The sequence below is a fragment of the Colletotrichum truncatum genome (assembly GCF_014235925.2).
Source record: "Colletotrichum truncatum strain CMES1059 chromosome Unknown Contig_0009, whole genome shotgun sequence".
Classification (NCBI taxonomy): Eukaryota; Fungi; Ascomycota; class Sordariomycetes; order Glomerellales; family Glomerellaceae; genus Colletotrichum; species Colletotrichum truncatum.
Genome location: NW_027222406.1, coordinates 2,325,676 through 2,340,772, shown reverse-complemented (window position 1 = coordinate 2,340,772; position 15,097 = coordinate 2,325,676). Strand labels below are relative to the sequence as shown.

The 15,097-nt window shown below is 44.0% G+C and overlaps 3 protein-coding genes across 3 annotated transcripts; 1 reads left to right on the top strand and 2 right to left on the bottom strand.

The window, feature by feature from the left end:
• Nucleotides 1-199: 199 nt before the first annotated feature.
• Nucleotides 200-854, bottom strand: CTRU02_213176 (dj-1 family protein; the record flags this gene model as incomplete). Its single annotated transcript, XM_036721738.1, has 2 exons — nt 200-289; nt 342-854. The coding sequence occupies 2 exons, from the start codon at nt 852-854 to the stop codon at nt 200-202; spliced, it is 603 nt and encodes a 200-aa protein (XP_036586907.1).
• Nucleotides 855-3,627: 2,773 nt separating this feature from the next.
• Nucleotides 3,628-6,047, top strand: CTRU02_213175 (peptidase s41 family protein; the record flags this gene model as incomplete). The annotated part of the gene is made up of 5 exons (XM_036721737.1): nt 3,628-4,455; nt 4,513-4,862; nt 4,951-5,176; nt 5,249-5,574; nt 5,618-6,047. 5 exons carry the CDS (start codon nt 3,628-3,630, stop codon nt 6,045-6,047), a joined length of 2,160 nt encoding a protein of 719 aa, XP_036586906.1.
• Nucleotides 6,048-6,251: 204 nt separating this feature from the next.
• On the bottom strand, nt 6,252-11,586 carry CTRU02_213174 (ATP-binding cassette containing protein; the record flags this gene model as incomplete). The annotated part of the gene is made up of 18 exons (XM_070205988.1): nt 6,252-6,755; nt 6,823-7,003; nt 7,075-7,155; nt 7,208-7,333; nt 7,434-7,741; nt 7,792-7,976; nt 8,023-8,087; nt 8,139-8,189; nt 8,239-8,310; nt 8,363-8,561; nt 8,618-8,860; nt 8,912-9,074; nt 9,245-9,930; nt 9,986-10,219; nt 10,272-10,551; nt 10,612-10,823; nt 10,871-11,399; nt 11,455-11,586. 18 exons carry the CDS (start codon nt 11,584-11,586, stop codon nt 6,252-6,254), a joined length of 4,251 nt encoding a protein of 1,416 aa, XP_070060381.1.
• Nucleotides 11,587-15,097: the final 3,511 nt, after the last annotated feature.

Sequence of the window (15,097 nt, the reverse complement as noted above, 5' to 3'; positions counted from 1 at the left end):
TTGTTCTATCTACTTCAATTTAAATAGTCGGACTAACCACTCATCCTTGACAACATCCCAAAAATACGACAAGGACATATGTTGTCATGGCTGACTTGCAAGAACATGACTAGGCTAGCATATAGAACTATTGAACGTAGACAGAACACCAGCCTTGAAACAGACTCTCAAGCAGAAAGGTGTCTCTTAATGCTTTCTTTCAATGATGTCCCCCGCTGCCAGTAGTGCCGCTTCCATTTCCAACAGGGAGAGCGCAGCCAGACCCAGCTGACGTGTTTGCTCCGGGAACCTTTGTTATTTAGTATAAATGTGAAAGATGAGATTTTGCGCATAAGTCGTACCTCATGGATGAGTGAAAAAGGATCCCAATGCGAATCTTGGTATGGGGCATATTCGATGGCGTTCATCACCGAGTCAAGAATCTCGGTACCATAAAAATGTTTGAGAAAAGCATAAGTCATGTCGATACCAGCTGCAACCCCTGAACTTGTCCAAATATTACCATCTTCAATCCATCGGGCGCTGGGGACCCATGTAATGTTGGCGCCATGGCGTGGGTTTGTGACCCATGCCCACAAACCCTTATTAGTGGTGGCCCGTTTGCCTGAAAGCAGACCAGCTCTTGCCAAAACAACGGCCCCGGTACAAACGCTCAAGACATACTCAGCTTGAGGATATCTTCGAACAAGGAAGCTCTCGATTTCAGTGTTGTTTGCCTGCTCTAGGGCGATATTTCCCATACCACCTGGAACGAATATCACATCTAGAGCGGGGGCATCTGCGAAGGTATGAGTTGCTACCGTGGAAGGACCGAAGCCGTACCCGTAGTCTTCAGTTGGCATTCCTAGATCCATTCTGTGAGGAGGAATCCGAGAGGTCACCGGCCCCGTGTTGAAAGAGATGAGTGATAAGCTCATTTTGTATGAGTAAGAGAGCTCCCGGCTTGTTAGAAAGGGACAATGATAACTTTTATGTGTAATTACCAAGCTTACAGAGTACAAAACCTCAAGAGGCCCATAAACATCAAGCGGCTCAAACCCAGGAACAGTATCTGAAGGCCGTTAGTTGCGTCAGATAGCAAGAGTAGCATTAGATTCTTAACAACTTACAAATCCAATGGAAACGGTTCGTAAGGTATTGAGCCGTTGTTGATCGGTCACATTCTGTGCCATTACTCCCCAAGAAGCCAAGACCTGGGCGCTCAAATTAATATTGAAGATATAGCCTGCTTTCATATTGAATCGCTCTTTTGAAAAACTCGTATTCTGAGGAATTAAAGATAGCTACACAAGTGGTACCAGTTTGGGTAGTGGGCACATATTTAACTACCCAGTCTAGAGAAGTCACATGGGCCTGTGTAGTCATCCCCTCGAAGAAATCCCTCAATACGAAATACGACTTTTTCGTGCCCAAGCTGCAGTTAGGTGACACAGGAAAAGACAAGGCCAATGATCAACAGTTATGGCTTCCGACTGCTCAAACACAGTGACTGACATTAGCAAAAACCGTATTAGTGACAAGATAATATGGTAAGGTCTTTGCAGTATGTATAAGTGAAGCATAGATTCAGTAAATAATTCATGTTGCTCAAGACTTAATATCTCTTACATTCTTTCAATATTCAACATTGGTTGACAATTACCTTTCAATAGATATAGGAAGGGTTGCTAGTAAAATGGAATAAGAGGAGAAATTATTAGGCTAACTGAATATGCCAAAATATTGTTTATGAAGGCCTCAAAATTCATCTTCATGTTCAAGATATCAGAAGCATCTATAATGAAAAAAATGTTTACCTGGTTTTTGGATTTGCTCAATATGTGAAACGACAGAATTGGAAGATGTTAGGCATTAGTCATCTTTGACAGTGAGAGACCTTCAACACCTGGCTTTGAGCATTTGCACGTTATTCCCCTCATGCCGAGTGAGAAGGTCTCTTCAGCTGCCGAAAATGTACATCAGGCTGAATGTGACATATTTCCTAAAGTGGCTAGACACCACATGCGCCATTGAGCATAATATGCATGCGGACATAGTCGCTTGAGCAAATATGCGCAAGTTTGTGGTGAACTGGTTATTATTAGCTTGTCATGCAACAAAATGGTAGCTGTGTGATAGCTAGAATCTCTTGCTTTTCCACCAGGGACAAGCTGTGCCTCATTTTGAGCCTTTTAGGCATGGCAGTATCCAAGTGCGATACTTGGGTCGGCGCATCCTATAGCCGTGATTATTATCCATACAAAACTGTCATCCATATAATACAGTTTTAGGGTCTCATTATCCCAGAATAGTGTTTCCTGATTCCCTTGTGTCAGATCAGTAACATCGATGGACTGGGGAAGATTGGAAGACAGAAACCGTCGTGCATGACATATGCCTGAAAATTTCCAATAGGAGCCATTGAAACGTCTATCTCAAGTCATGTTGAAGATTGCACGGCTACACGTGTCTGGTCTTGTTTTTACGAGTTAAATGCTAGCGCCATTATGTTCTCTACCTTCCAGGTAACTCATGGAAAAGAAAGGCATTACTCGCTGAGTAGTCAGTCTCTGCATCGGCAACGTGTTCGCCTAGATCTTGGGGATCTTTTTGAAGTTATTCAAGACATGGACAGAAAGGCTGCAAGAATGTAAGAAGGGAAGGGAAGACGGTACCTATAATTTTCAAGTCGCCTACCAAGTTGAAACCCCAGTTTTCTTAAGACAAAGAACCTTGTTAGTTTCTATTGCAACGTCATTCGGCCCTTGTTTCTGTTTGTAGATTCTTTTCCGTGACATACTCTTTCTCATCAGCCTTTATAACATACGGTTCACAGATTTTGTTTTTGTCGCCCTTGTAAGCTACCTAGTCCCGGCAATTCCGGACGAACTACAACACTCAGAAGACATGTTGCGTGACGACCATTAACCACTCGAACTGCCGACCAAGAAAGTCAAAAAGATAAGGTATGGAGCATTTGTGGGTTTCTTCCATGAGTCTAACCTGTGAAGGCAGGTACCGTCGTCAACGGGATCGGGACTACCCGAGAAGCTAAACGGAGTAGTCCGAGCAAAGAGTGCACAAGGAAATACTGGGCAAAGTTGAAGGATTGCGTCAGCGAATGAGATATTGGGGTTCCAAATGTACTGAGAATCTAGATAAACCAGATCTTAAGATAATTACGGCCCTGAACAACTAGAGAATAGGAAGCAAATAAAATGATGGAAATAAAACTGGTTCTGTGATGTGAGACTTGGCTCTGGCTGTCCTTTTGGAAAATGCCGGGAAATGATTTGCCATTAAATCAAATAAGCAAGGTGATGAAAATTAATCTGTTGATTTAATGAATCAACTTTAAGTTACATAGCTCCAGGTAGGCTCTTGGCAGTGTGGCTATTACACCTTGACCTAAGCTATCACTCATATCCATTTCACAAGAGCCAAGCAAAGCGAAAAAGCACGTAAACCAAGACTGAAAATGGGGCCATGCAGGTAGTTATAAGAATGGCTGGATCACCTGTGTGGTACTCAGAAAGTGTTTTGTAAGGTTATTGTAATCTCAACATTCATACTCATTGACGCTTGCCAGCTCCTTCTTCAAAGTTTTGCTTTTCTACTCCCCCAAAATCTATCATAACAAACATAACCATGAATCTTTCAGCTGTTAGGTGTAGTGCTATTCTTCTGCTTATGATAAGTCACCTCACCAATGCAACAGATTGCAAAGTGGAAGGCTGCCATATCAAAGGTACTTCCACAATAGCTGCCTGTTCCGCTGTCAGTTCTGCTTGGGCGGCCCAGATTGCTGCTACAGCAACACCTACAGTCAGTGCCAAACTTGCATATGATTGTGTCACTTCGGTACCGCTGGATAAAGCCGCTGCACTAAAATTTGTCGACGAGTTGAGGCCGTACCTCGAGTGGCAGTCCAGCCTTGCCTTCTTGAAGAACCCACCTGCCGACTATCCGTTCCCGCCCCACGATGTTCTTGGGGCGCTTGACAACCTCAGGGCTCGGTTAGAGGCGGACCATTATTCCAACGAATTCACATGGCATCAAGACATGTATCTCAACGTCTTCAATCCTGCCTACGATTCACACTTGCATGTCTTCTCGGATATCTTGACTAACGCCATTGAATGGGCGAGGCCCATTGCTCTCGTCTCAATTAGCAAAGATGGCAACTCTGCCCCAGTCGTCAAGGCTTATGACGATGTTATGTCATCACCTGAAAACGCACCTGTTCTTTCACTAATCAACGGCGTTGATGCGGCAACTTTCATTCTGGAACAAGCGCTCAGAGCCACGAGCAATAGTGACACTGATTCCGCCTATAATTCCATGTTCTACCATAAAGCTTCAGGAGCATATGATGGAACCGGCTACTTCAAGCAAGGAGGCCGTACGCGATATGTTTATCCAGGCGAGACCACGTCTTTCACCTTCGTTAATGGAACTACCATTGAGCTTCCAAATGTGGCTAGGCTCAAGAACAAATGAGATGGCGTTGTTGACGGCCTCACGTTCTTTAAGAACTTTGCACCTGGTGCTGCCGTTAACAAAGTACCTGCTCCTTCCACTACTAGTGCAACGCCTTCAAGTACAACCACTACTGTGCCACTCCCAGACTCTACTGGAGTGGATGGCTATCCTAAACCGGTAGTAATCGGGAGCGACTCATCTGTCTCCGGCTACTTTATCGATGAGCAAGGTTTCAACGATGTCGCTGTTCTAGCCATCCGGTCATTCGCACCTCGGAGCCTTGTAAGATTCCAGGAAGCCGTTGGGGAATTCTTCGTTGCTGCTGCCCGATCAGGGAAGACCAAACTCGTTGTTGACATTCAAGTCAATGCTGGCGGCTATATCATGCAAGGATATGACACGTATGAACTTGTCCGTTTTGTTCAAGTTTTGGTTTTTATTTTCTACATTAAACTTGATGAAACAATGTGCTAAGGACAACATCTTCAGGTATCGTCAAATATTTCCTGATATTGTCCAAAAGGGTTCCGGACGCTTCAGGTATTCCTCAAGCTTCAAGGCCCTTTCAGAAATCTTTTCCAAGAATTGTGAGGGCTACGATCCTATCACGGCATCAGAGACACTCATTACGCAATGTGAAAATTTCCATTACTGGCGCCACGATGTCGACGTAAACCATAATCACTTCACTTCATACAAAGCAAAATTTCCTCCTGTGAGTAACTACTGGTCATAGATCCAAGGAAGTTGATCTGTTGAATAAATCAAGCTGATAAGACATGTCTAGCTGATATACAACGATGATGAGTACACTGAACTTATCGAATGGGATTATGAAAACCCGCTTATTTCTAGTAACGCCACCCATGGGTATGGTTTTGAGATTACAGGCTACGGCTTGCGCAAGAACTTCACTCGGCCTTTTGGTGGACCCGAGAACATCGTCCTTTTATACGACGGCGCCTGTTCATCAACTTGCGCTCTGTTCTCAAAGTTCATGAGGTGGGACGCGGGTGTTAAGAGTATAGCAATGGGTGGCCGGCCTGGCGTCAAGGGCAAGATCCAGGGAGTTGGTGGGACCAAAGGATCCCAAAACTACTATTTATCGGATGTGTATCGTTTTATGCAGATGGGGAAGAACTCTGACTAACGACAGCGCCGCGATCGCAGAGTTTGACCGTTTTACACCTTACGTTGACTCTCGGGTCTCGTCTGCCGGCATAAATATCAGAGACGAGATTCTAAGTCAAAACTGGGGCGACGGGGTCCCACGTCAATTTGTTCCAGAGAATTCTGACTGCCGGCTTTACTGGCAGGCTGAAATGCTCACGGATATCACCACTGTTTGGAAGGCCGCCGCCTCTGCTGCTTTCAAGGGCGGGAAGTGCGCATTCGGCCATATCGACAACAAGGCTGTTCCACCTGCCGAGAAGCGTACTGATAACCACGCAACACTCTTCTGCCGAAAGCATTTTTCATCTCCAAAAGATAGCATACAGAAATTCGCGTCGATTGAAAAGCGAGATGAACAAATGGAAAAGTCCTGGATATTCAAAGCCAACCAGTACGTGGTTTCTGAGGAGTAAGACAATTGGTACAAGAGAGGCAATGCAGAATAATCATATGATCAATTAATTGAGAAAGAAAACCCAAACATGTAAGAAAGATAAAAAAGTTGAGGTTATAGGTACGTGTAAATTGGCAGCCGCAAAATACACACAGGAGGTCGTTGAGATTTGGTCCTCGTGAACATCAATGCCGCTTTTTCATATGCATGGGAGCTTGTACAATCAACCATGCAGATCTGTAGTTCCCAAGACCTCATTGACATTGCCAATCTTTTCGACCTTCCCCTTCGAGAAAAGAGCGACAATATCTTGTCCAGTTCGCATCTTGTCATCTATTCCGTTCAGTCTATGCGCAATGGCAATAACAGTGTGTCCTTTTTCTGTAAACTCCTGATGTATAATACTACGTATGGCTGATTCGCTGTGCGAGTCAAGTGACGATGTGGCTTCATCAAGCAAAAGAATCGGCATAACGTGTTCATAGGTGGGTTCGGACTCGGACGGGCGGGTTCGCTGCCGCAAAGCTTGAAGTTGAAGGATGGCTCGGGCCACAGCGAAAAGTTGCGACTGGCCCGTGGACATCTGCGGCAGTGATGACATGTTACAGTCTAATATTTGACCGCCCTTTGAAGACATAGATGAATAATGTCCTGACTCAAAATGTGTCCATAGGGATGTTTTTTGAAGAGCTGAAACTAGCGCTTCGTCTGAGAGGGAACCAGAAGGCTGAAAAACTCATATGTCAGAAGTATTCTATACGGTAGGGGCATTAAGATTTAGAGGATTCTCTCACATCTAAATTGAAGCGAAGACTAGCTTGGCCAAAAGAAAAGGGATCCTGTGAGATTGTGATGAAGCATTGTTGCCTAACCAAGGATCGTGGTATCAGACTTATATCAACCCCATCGATCTTGATACTTCCACTCTTAAGGTCCAAAAGACGTAAGAGAGTCAGTAACAGGGTGCTCTTTCCACTAAAGATTCGTACACACGATCAGCAAAAGTCTAGAAGTTTCTAGACTTCACTGTTTTTACAACCACATACCTGCCAGTGCGGCCACAGACAATTAATTGTTGGCCTGCTGAAACCTTCAATGAGATATTCTCAAGAGCCAATGCGTCTGGACTGGTAGAAAAATCAGCTCTGCTTAGGAAATACCGACAAACTTTACACTTACTTGTATGCTACTGTTACATTATCCAGTTGGACAACTCCGGATGATGGCCAGGATTTAGCAGGCTTGTAATTCTCATGGGGCTTGTCCTCCTTAGGTGTCTCAGCTTCGAGATTCTTCAACCGTGATCTATCACTAAATTAGCAACCAAGCACCAGAGTCTGCCATTGAAGTAAAAGAAGCAATTGTTGCGAAAAGAAAGTGGCACTGGCTCAGGAACAAAACGTACATAGCACCTAGAGATATTTCCAAGTTGGTCCAGGACGACACAAGGCTCAGAAGAGTTGAGTTAGCAACCAGCACAAGATTTAGTGCCATGCCGATTTGTCCAGCTGTGGTTGTCCCCCTCATTAAAACTGCAAGAGCAATGAGGCCAGTTGCAATAGCAGCGACCATTAGATCAAGGACAACACACAGCCACTGCTGAAGACAGGACAAGATGTAGGCAGGTTGCTGAGATTTATCAAGGCATCGGATGTTTGCGTCCTCAACTTGCTTCTCTAATCCAAAAGAACGAATAGTTGTGATTCCTTCCGTCTGTTTGACATTAGCATGTGAAACGTGTTATTTATATGGGCTTTCAATACCGATTCTAGAAAGCTCGAATAAACGGCTGACTGAGACTCCAGATCAAGTAATCGCAGTTGGCGCGATGTGCGCAAATAAACTTTCTGCACAATGTATACCACTATGATGCAGAGAGGGAGTGTGGATGCCATAAGCTTTTGTGCGCTAAAAAGCAAAGATGTTTGCACAAGAAGCTTGAAAATTTCTGAAATCATGAGTGAATTGATCTGAAGAGTTCGAGACGGACTCACGATTTGAAAGTGACAAAATAGCTGGCGGCAACTGCCTATCCACCATTTGTATATCTTGACTGAAACTGTGACAGCTTAGTACGTAGTATATAGCATCTCAATATGGCATGACCAACCGATTCAGGATAACTCCGTTGTCAGTAGCTGAAAAGTACAACAGCGGTGCACTATTGTCCATGAGTAAAAGGCTTCATAGAAGGGCTAGTTTACAAATACCCAATTATGGTAGAGAGAAGTCGGCGATGTAATTCGGCTCCTGACTCCGGCGCAACACGGATATGAGTAGACCTTCAATGATTAGCCAATACATAGGTATTTGCAGGTAAGCGGAATGGTTTACCACATGGAACCGTTAGTCGAGATCCAGGCCAGCAAGGAAGAAATGAGATAGCCTCCTATGTAGAACGTTGTCTGGGATGCTGGCGCCTCGGTCCACTTTTGTAACAGGTACTGGGGAAACGTTATAAAGAACGAGTACAATGATGTGCAAATTAGAAGGAGTAAGATGTTTCGAAAGCCAACAGCTCGGAAATAGTAATCTGTGGGACGAGCCAAGTCAATTTGAGACTGTTTGGAAATTGAATTGGTGTCTTACCATATAGAGAAACATCTCCTGTCGCCCTTTTGAGATCGCAAGTGGCTTCCGCTACTTTCAAATTCTTGCTCTGCATAGTTTTGTCTAGCTGATGGTCTTCGTCGATACTGTTGTTGTGGTTGTCGTTGATGTTGAATTTAAGGATACCGTCTGGCTTTTGTGCTAAGTTCTTCCAGGTTCCTTGGTATTGAACTGACCCGCTACCAAGGATAATCAATTCATCTGCCAAATGAAAATGTGCAGCTGTACATTGTAAATAAGCTTTCTAGGTTTATCAGGTGATCATAAACTTACTAGAGTTGGTTATGAATAGGACAGCTGTTCCAGCCTTTCTGAAGTAGCCCTCTAGACCAAGAAGATTGTCTGCAATTCGAGTTTCGGTCTTACCATCCAAGGCACTAAAACTATCATCTAGAAGCACGATGTCGCAGCGGCTATATACAGCGCGCGCAATAGCCTAAGTTCATATCAGCGAATGAGCTCCAGGATGTAAATGTTTGGAGGACCACATTGCCTCAAGGACCAAGTTTGAAGTTGCCCTAAGAGTGAAGGCAAATAGATATGGCTCAAAGTAAAAGAAAGATCGGACTTCATTTCGAAGTAACAAATAAGAAGAACAAAACATACCACGCGTTGACGTTGTCCTCCAGAGAGGTTCAAGCCACGACTACCAATCATTGTGTGGTCTCCGTTCGGAAGTGACAAGATGTCTTCCTTGAGACAGCAAAGTTGAAGAACTCGTTCATACCAAGTAGCGTCTTCTGGCAGAAAACCACATATAGCATCTTTGACAGTTCCGCTCGGCAGCCACGGTGACTGCTCGCAGTACCCTATTCGTTTCGAGGACACTGATATCTCCCCAACAGTCGTAGGAAGCTCACCTAAAATTGCTTTGATAATTGCACTTTTTCCACTCGCTACTGGTCCGGAGCACATAACTAGTGACCCTTTGTTGATGACAAAATTGATGTTTTCTAGAATTGGAGCCGCTGACGGAGTGGGATTAATCGTGACATTGTTTACGCGAATGGCTGGCGTAGCTTCGCTGGGACCATTGTCTGTCTTTTGAAGTAGTAATCTTTGATCACTTCGAGGCGGCTCCAACAGAAAGTCTTGAACCCGTTCATAAGCAGCCAAGGCTCCTACTGCTTGAGGTATGATCGTCATAATCATGTTTGCTGGGTGGGTCACTAATCCGAGAAGGGCGGTAGTTGTAAAAGCCGTTTCGGTGTCTAACGCAGAGCCATTCCACTTGGCCAAAAGCGCATAAAGAACCAGTGTAATGATTGGAGAGAATATCCCCAGGGCATTCGCTTTATCAATTGGTCAGAAATCGAACGAAGCGCAGCATTTAAGGGGGCAACTCACCACTTGCATTATAAGCAACCATCATCCACCGCACCTTGTTAGCCATTTCTAGCTCCCGAAGCCTTAATTTGCAAACTAGTGATTCGGTATAAGTTGAGACTCCCAGCATCTTCAAACTTTTCATGGAGGCAAGCATCGAAGTAATCGTAGCCAGACGTTCCTGGGTAGCCGCATTCCAGTTCTTTTGTCGGCCTTGTAAGTTTTTCGCCAAATATCGACTCATGCGAGAGCAAACTTTGAGACAAATGGTCAGTATCCAACCATGCAAATGGCGATGAAAACTCACAAAATATCATTCCAAAAGGGACCAGGCATACCCATCCGACTTTCCCGGCAAGCATGACAGTACCCACTACAACCTCAATGACCTGAGCCCACGTTTCGTGAAACATACGCGCAGTCTGGCCTATGCTCTCTGCATCTGTAGTAATCAGCGTTACGGCCCTTCCGTCATCATAGCCGCCAGATCTTTGCCTTAGCGACTTGTTGTTGATAAGGCCAACAACTGCGCCCCGGATCATGATTTTCAGCCGATTCAAACTATGAGAGTACATTGCGCTGGATATCTGCACTAACGATTAGTTGTCATGCATATGAATGCTAGGATAACTTACCGCCAAGCCCACGTAGACGGCAACCGCCATTAAAATCACAGAGTACCCTCCCGCTGGGTCTTCAACTGGAGAATTGCTCATGTAGCGAATTGCCGTACTGATAAGAATCGGTTGAGCATAGCGAAAAGCAATCAAAGAAAGGCGAGGTATAACTGGCGCCACGAAGTGTGACAACATGCTTCGAAGCAAAACACGAGGCAACGTTGTTTTCCTCTCAGGCTTCGCTAGTAATTGTGAGTAATGGTCTCATGTTTCGAAAACGGGGTCTTACCTCTCTGGTCCCAAGCCTTTAAAGCCTGGCGGCGCAACAAGTCCGATGATAGCTTATCATCAATAGGCGGAAGCTTGTCTCCGTTGAGAATATTTCGGTTTCCATAACGAAGAATCGTGTTGATCCACCAAAAGAACAGCCTATTCAATACACCGGCTAACTGTTCCGGAGACCACTGGCCTCTGGGCTCCCTCAACAGCTTTTCTTTGCCTTGGCTTTCATAAGCTAGTAATAACAGTTTGAGGCAAAGGCTTGATGCAGCCAGGGAGCTAGCCGCACGTGGTTCGTTGGCGAGGAATGCTTTTCCGAAACTAAGAGAATCGTATGCTGATAACACAAGGAGGTAGATAACTACAAGGTCTGATGGTTTGATAGAGCGTGCATGTTCCAAGAACACCAAAGGACAGAGGCCTATAAAGGCTGCGAGGGTAACGATAGTAGACAAGAATTCGATGTTGAAATGGAAAACTGGGAGCACTGTAGTAGCCACAATGATTGACTGTAATGCTACCAACGCAACTGCAAGTGTCTATTCTTTATATTAGTAGCTTCCCGGGTATTTCTGTCGATCTTTTGTTGCGTACCAACTTGAAAAGACCATGGTATCCCGGCACAGTCTTAACCTTCTCATGGTGAAGGTTAAACAATCGGAACGGGAGCAGTGATAGGAACAAGATAGATGCTGCAATCGAAAAGTCATGGAGTTTAGTGTCCATGGTGAGCTTAGATCAGCTCAGCGCGAGGCTGATTTACGACCGCGATAGATACTATAAACTGATCCCACCGACTCCTGTAATTGCAAAGGTCAAAAAAGGGGGAAGGGGGGTTTTTGGTGAAGAGGCACTCGATACGCTGTATGCCTTATTGAACACGCTTAATTTGCCAAGCCTCCATACGATATCACAGAGGACCGTCGGCCAATTGGCACTGTATATGTGCACTGAAAACCCCCACTATTAGAGCGTTCGATACGAGCGGCACGGGGAGAAACAAGCCAACAAAAGTCCTTGTAACCAACCATTTAAGCAATTTGTGGACCAATGTATGTGGACCTACTTTTGACGCCAGGAAGTGGAAACATGACGTGAGACGCAATTGCTAACAGCACTCGTAATATACTAGAAAGCCTCCTGTTCAACTGTAAATAAGTAGCGGCTTTTGCTATAACATTTGTGGCATGCTCGATTGCTTCTTGTGAAGCTTTATCACGGCTAACCATGCTCCTGAGGACCAAAATCTCCTGGGCGAAGAAAATACGCCAGGCCAGTGCAATTTCGCTAAGAGGGCTAGCTTATGTTGCAGAGCGGCACAGGGGGGGCGAGCAACAGAGAAAGGCAGGTATGTAACGATACGCTGATACAGTCCTGGAGAGGCCAGTATGCAGGGGTAAGAACCCGGTGTTATCTCTGCTACGACGAGGGTGTGGTCAAGGCGACCATTGGGGGGGGGGGATAACCTGACCAATTACCCACTTATTTTGTGATTTGTGGGGCTACCCTGAGATCAGCTGACCATGGTCAGCTAGTTAGCTATGGTCAGGTTGAAATTCCTTAGCGCGGTTTGAAACCTCACCCTTGACATACTTTTTGTAAGAACATACGACATTTAAACGCTTCCAAATCCGTTCCGAATCGATTTACAATGGCTCTTCAATCGATTGAAAATCTCTTCCCTCGCCTAGAGGGAATAAGTCCTCTATTAGAACCTACTAGTCTTGATGCAGAAGCTGAAGAAGACTTAAATCTTTACTATCAACTACCAGCCCAGGCCCAGTCTGGCTTACCAGTAAATGAGGAGGTAGGGATATATGAGAACGACTTTGGAATTAGTTCTAAATCGATTCAGGATCAACTCGAAACCGATTCAGAAATACCTCCAACACTTGTTTCATCAGAGGCAACCCGTTCTGGGCATAATAGCCTCAGGGATGTTCATGTACTTGCTCAAAAAGTAATCTTTCTACCTACATTTATAGAATATCCAGAAACAAGTGAGAATGGAGTCCTTTATGTTATTGATATAAGGACTTTAAATGAGGAGGATATTAAATCGCCTTGGAGAATGGTAAACGAACTACTTTTGAATCGATCCGGGATCGATCCCGAACTACTTTAGAACTAATTACATCACAGATTCAGTACAACCATGCCCGGCAATTCCCACCAAAACGGACGACTTCAGCATTCCTTCAAAATGCTGTTTGTTTACGTTCAACTTACACTTGTACAGGTGGAAAGGCATGCTCTTATTTCGATCAGAATCTTCCATGCTGGAAGCATCAGAAAGTTACCCCAGAAATCTTGCAAAGTATTGAAGCATTACGAACAGAGGTACTACAGTATGATCTCAAACGGAAAGCAGTTTCGTAAGCATTCAGAATCGATTCCGAACGGGTTCGGAACCCTTTTAGAAATAATATACTAATACTTATAAATAGATGGGCACAAGCACAGATAAAACGTTTCCAACAACATACCGCCTGCCGACCGTTTACAGAAAGATGTAGTCTTGAAGTAGTTAATACAGAGTATGGGGTAAGAAGCCTTTCTGAATGGATTGGGAATCAATTTGGAACTGATTCGGAATCACTTTAGTATATTCCAGGAACTTCCCAGATTACAGCCCGCTGCATCTGCTGGTCACAAAGTCTCCAAGGAGAAAACCATTATATTGGCTTTCCTCCAATCGAATTCCAGCTATATTTACCTCTAATCAAAACTATACTTCAAGGGGGAAGTATAGAAGAAAGCTCCCCTACTGATAGCTGTTATCTTTTTGCTAGCAATAAGAGGAGAATTACACGATGCGGTAAGTAAATTAGTATCGAATCGATTCCAAATGGGTTCCCAACTGATTCTGAATCAATCTAGACGCTAATCATATCGTTCCTGAAACAATTCTTCAAATTACGTGTTCAGTAAAATGGAACTTCTGGGTCCCGCTTGATCTAGAAGCTACCCCAGTTATTCTTCTAACTTCTCATGGGGTCCATTTACATCCACCACCACCACCAGTTAGAGCCCCAGCTGGTATTATATCTGGGCTGCAACAGGTAGTCCAGAAGATCAATCAACCTAGAACGGGGTTAAGTGAGAATCCTTTTAGAATCGTTTCCGAACCGATTCAGAACTAATCCAGTATTGATTCTAGATGCATTCCTACAATCTCGCGAACTTCAGGAATTCTGTGATACTTATAATAGCCAGACTATTACAAGCGTTCATCAAAGTCTAGCAAATACAGACTTCTTACGCTCAATTATCCGTAAACAAGAAGCAATTAGCTTTCCAGCAGGCTGTTCACGTCTAGCGATTTGGTATGAATACCAGTATGCTCAAACTAGGCGTCAAATTCGGGTATGAAGTGATTCTGAATCGGTTCTGAGCGGGTTCAATACTAATTTACTTATAGTATATTCAGTACTTTAATGATGACGGCAATACATACCTATGTATTGTATTTCATGCAGAGCAAGCTGAATTATGGAAGAAAGAGGCTTTTAATACTTTCCAGGTAGATACAAACTATAAACATCTAGCTGGAAAGGAGGAAGTTGAGGTTATTTGGGGATGGTATAATTCGATATCTTCGAAAGGTGCGTAATCGCTTCTAAATCGATTTAGAACGGATTCTTAACAGATTCCTAACTATTTTAGCAATTCCACTTATCCGAGTTTTTACCAATTCTGAAAGTACAGAAATGTATCAGCAGATGTATACAATTGTGTTTAAACTACTTTATAAGAAATTTGGATATAAAGTCAAGTGGAAACACCTTCATGGTAGGGGTCTACTAGGTATTACAGTTGATCAAGACCATAAAAACCTTATTGGTATGGGTTCTTAATAGTTTCTAAACCGATTCAGAACCGATTTATAACTAATTATCTAGGGTTTGGGAAATATCTATCTCTGGAATGTGACCCAGAGCATAGACCATGGGCATGGCAGGTTGAACGCTCTGTACGCTTCTGTTTAATTCATTTCCAACGAGGGATTGAGGCATACTGTACAGAAGACCGTAGCCCTGACTCTCTATGGAATCAAATGCGCAGCCTACTATTCTGCCGTTCCTCAGAAGACTACTTCGCTTTATGTCAGGCATTTGAGAGTAAGGATCAATTCTATATCGCTTCCGAATCGCTTCAGAATCACTTGGGAACTAATTTACTTAGCTGAACCTCAAATAAAAGCATGGGCTCAACATAAAGCCCGAAAAACAATTGC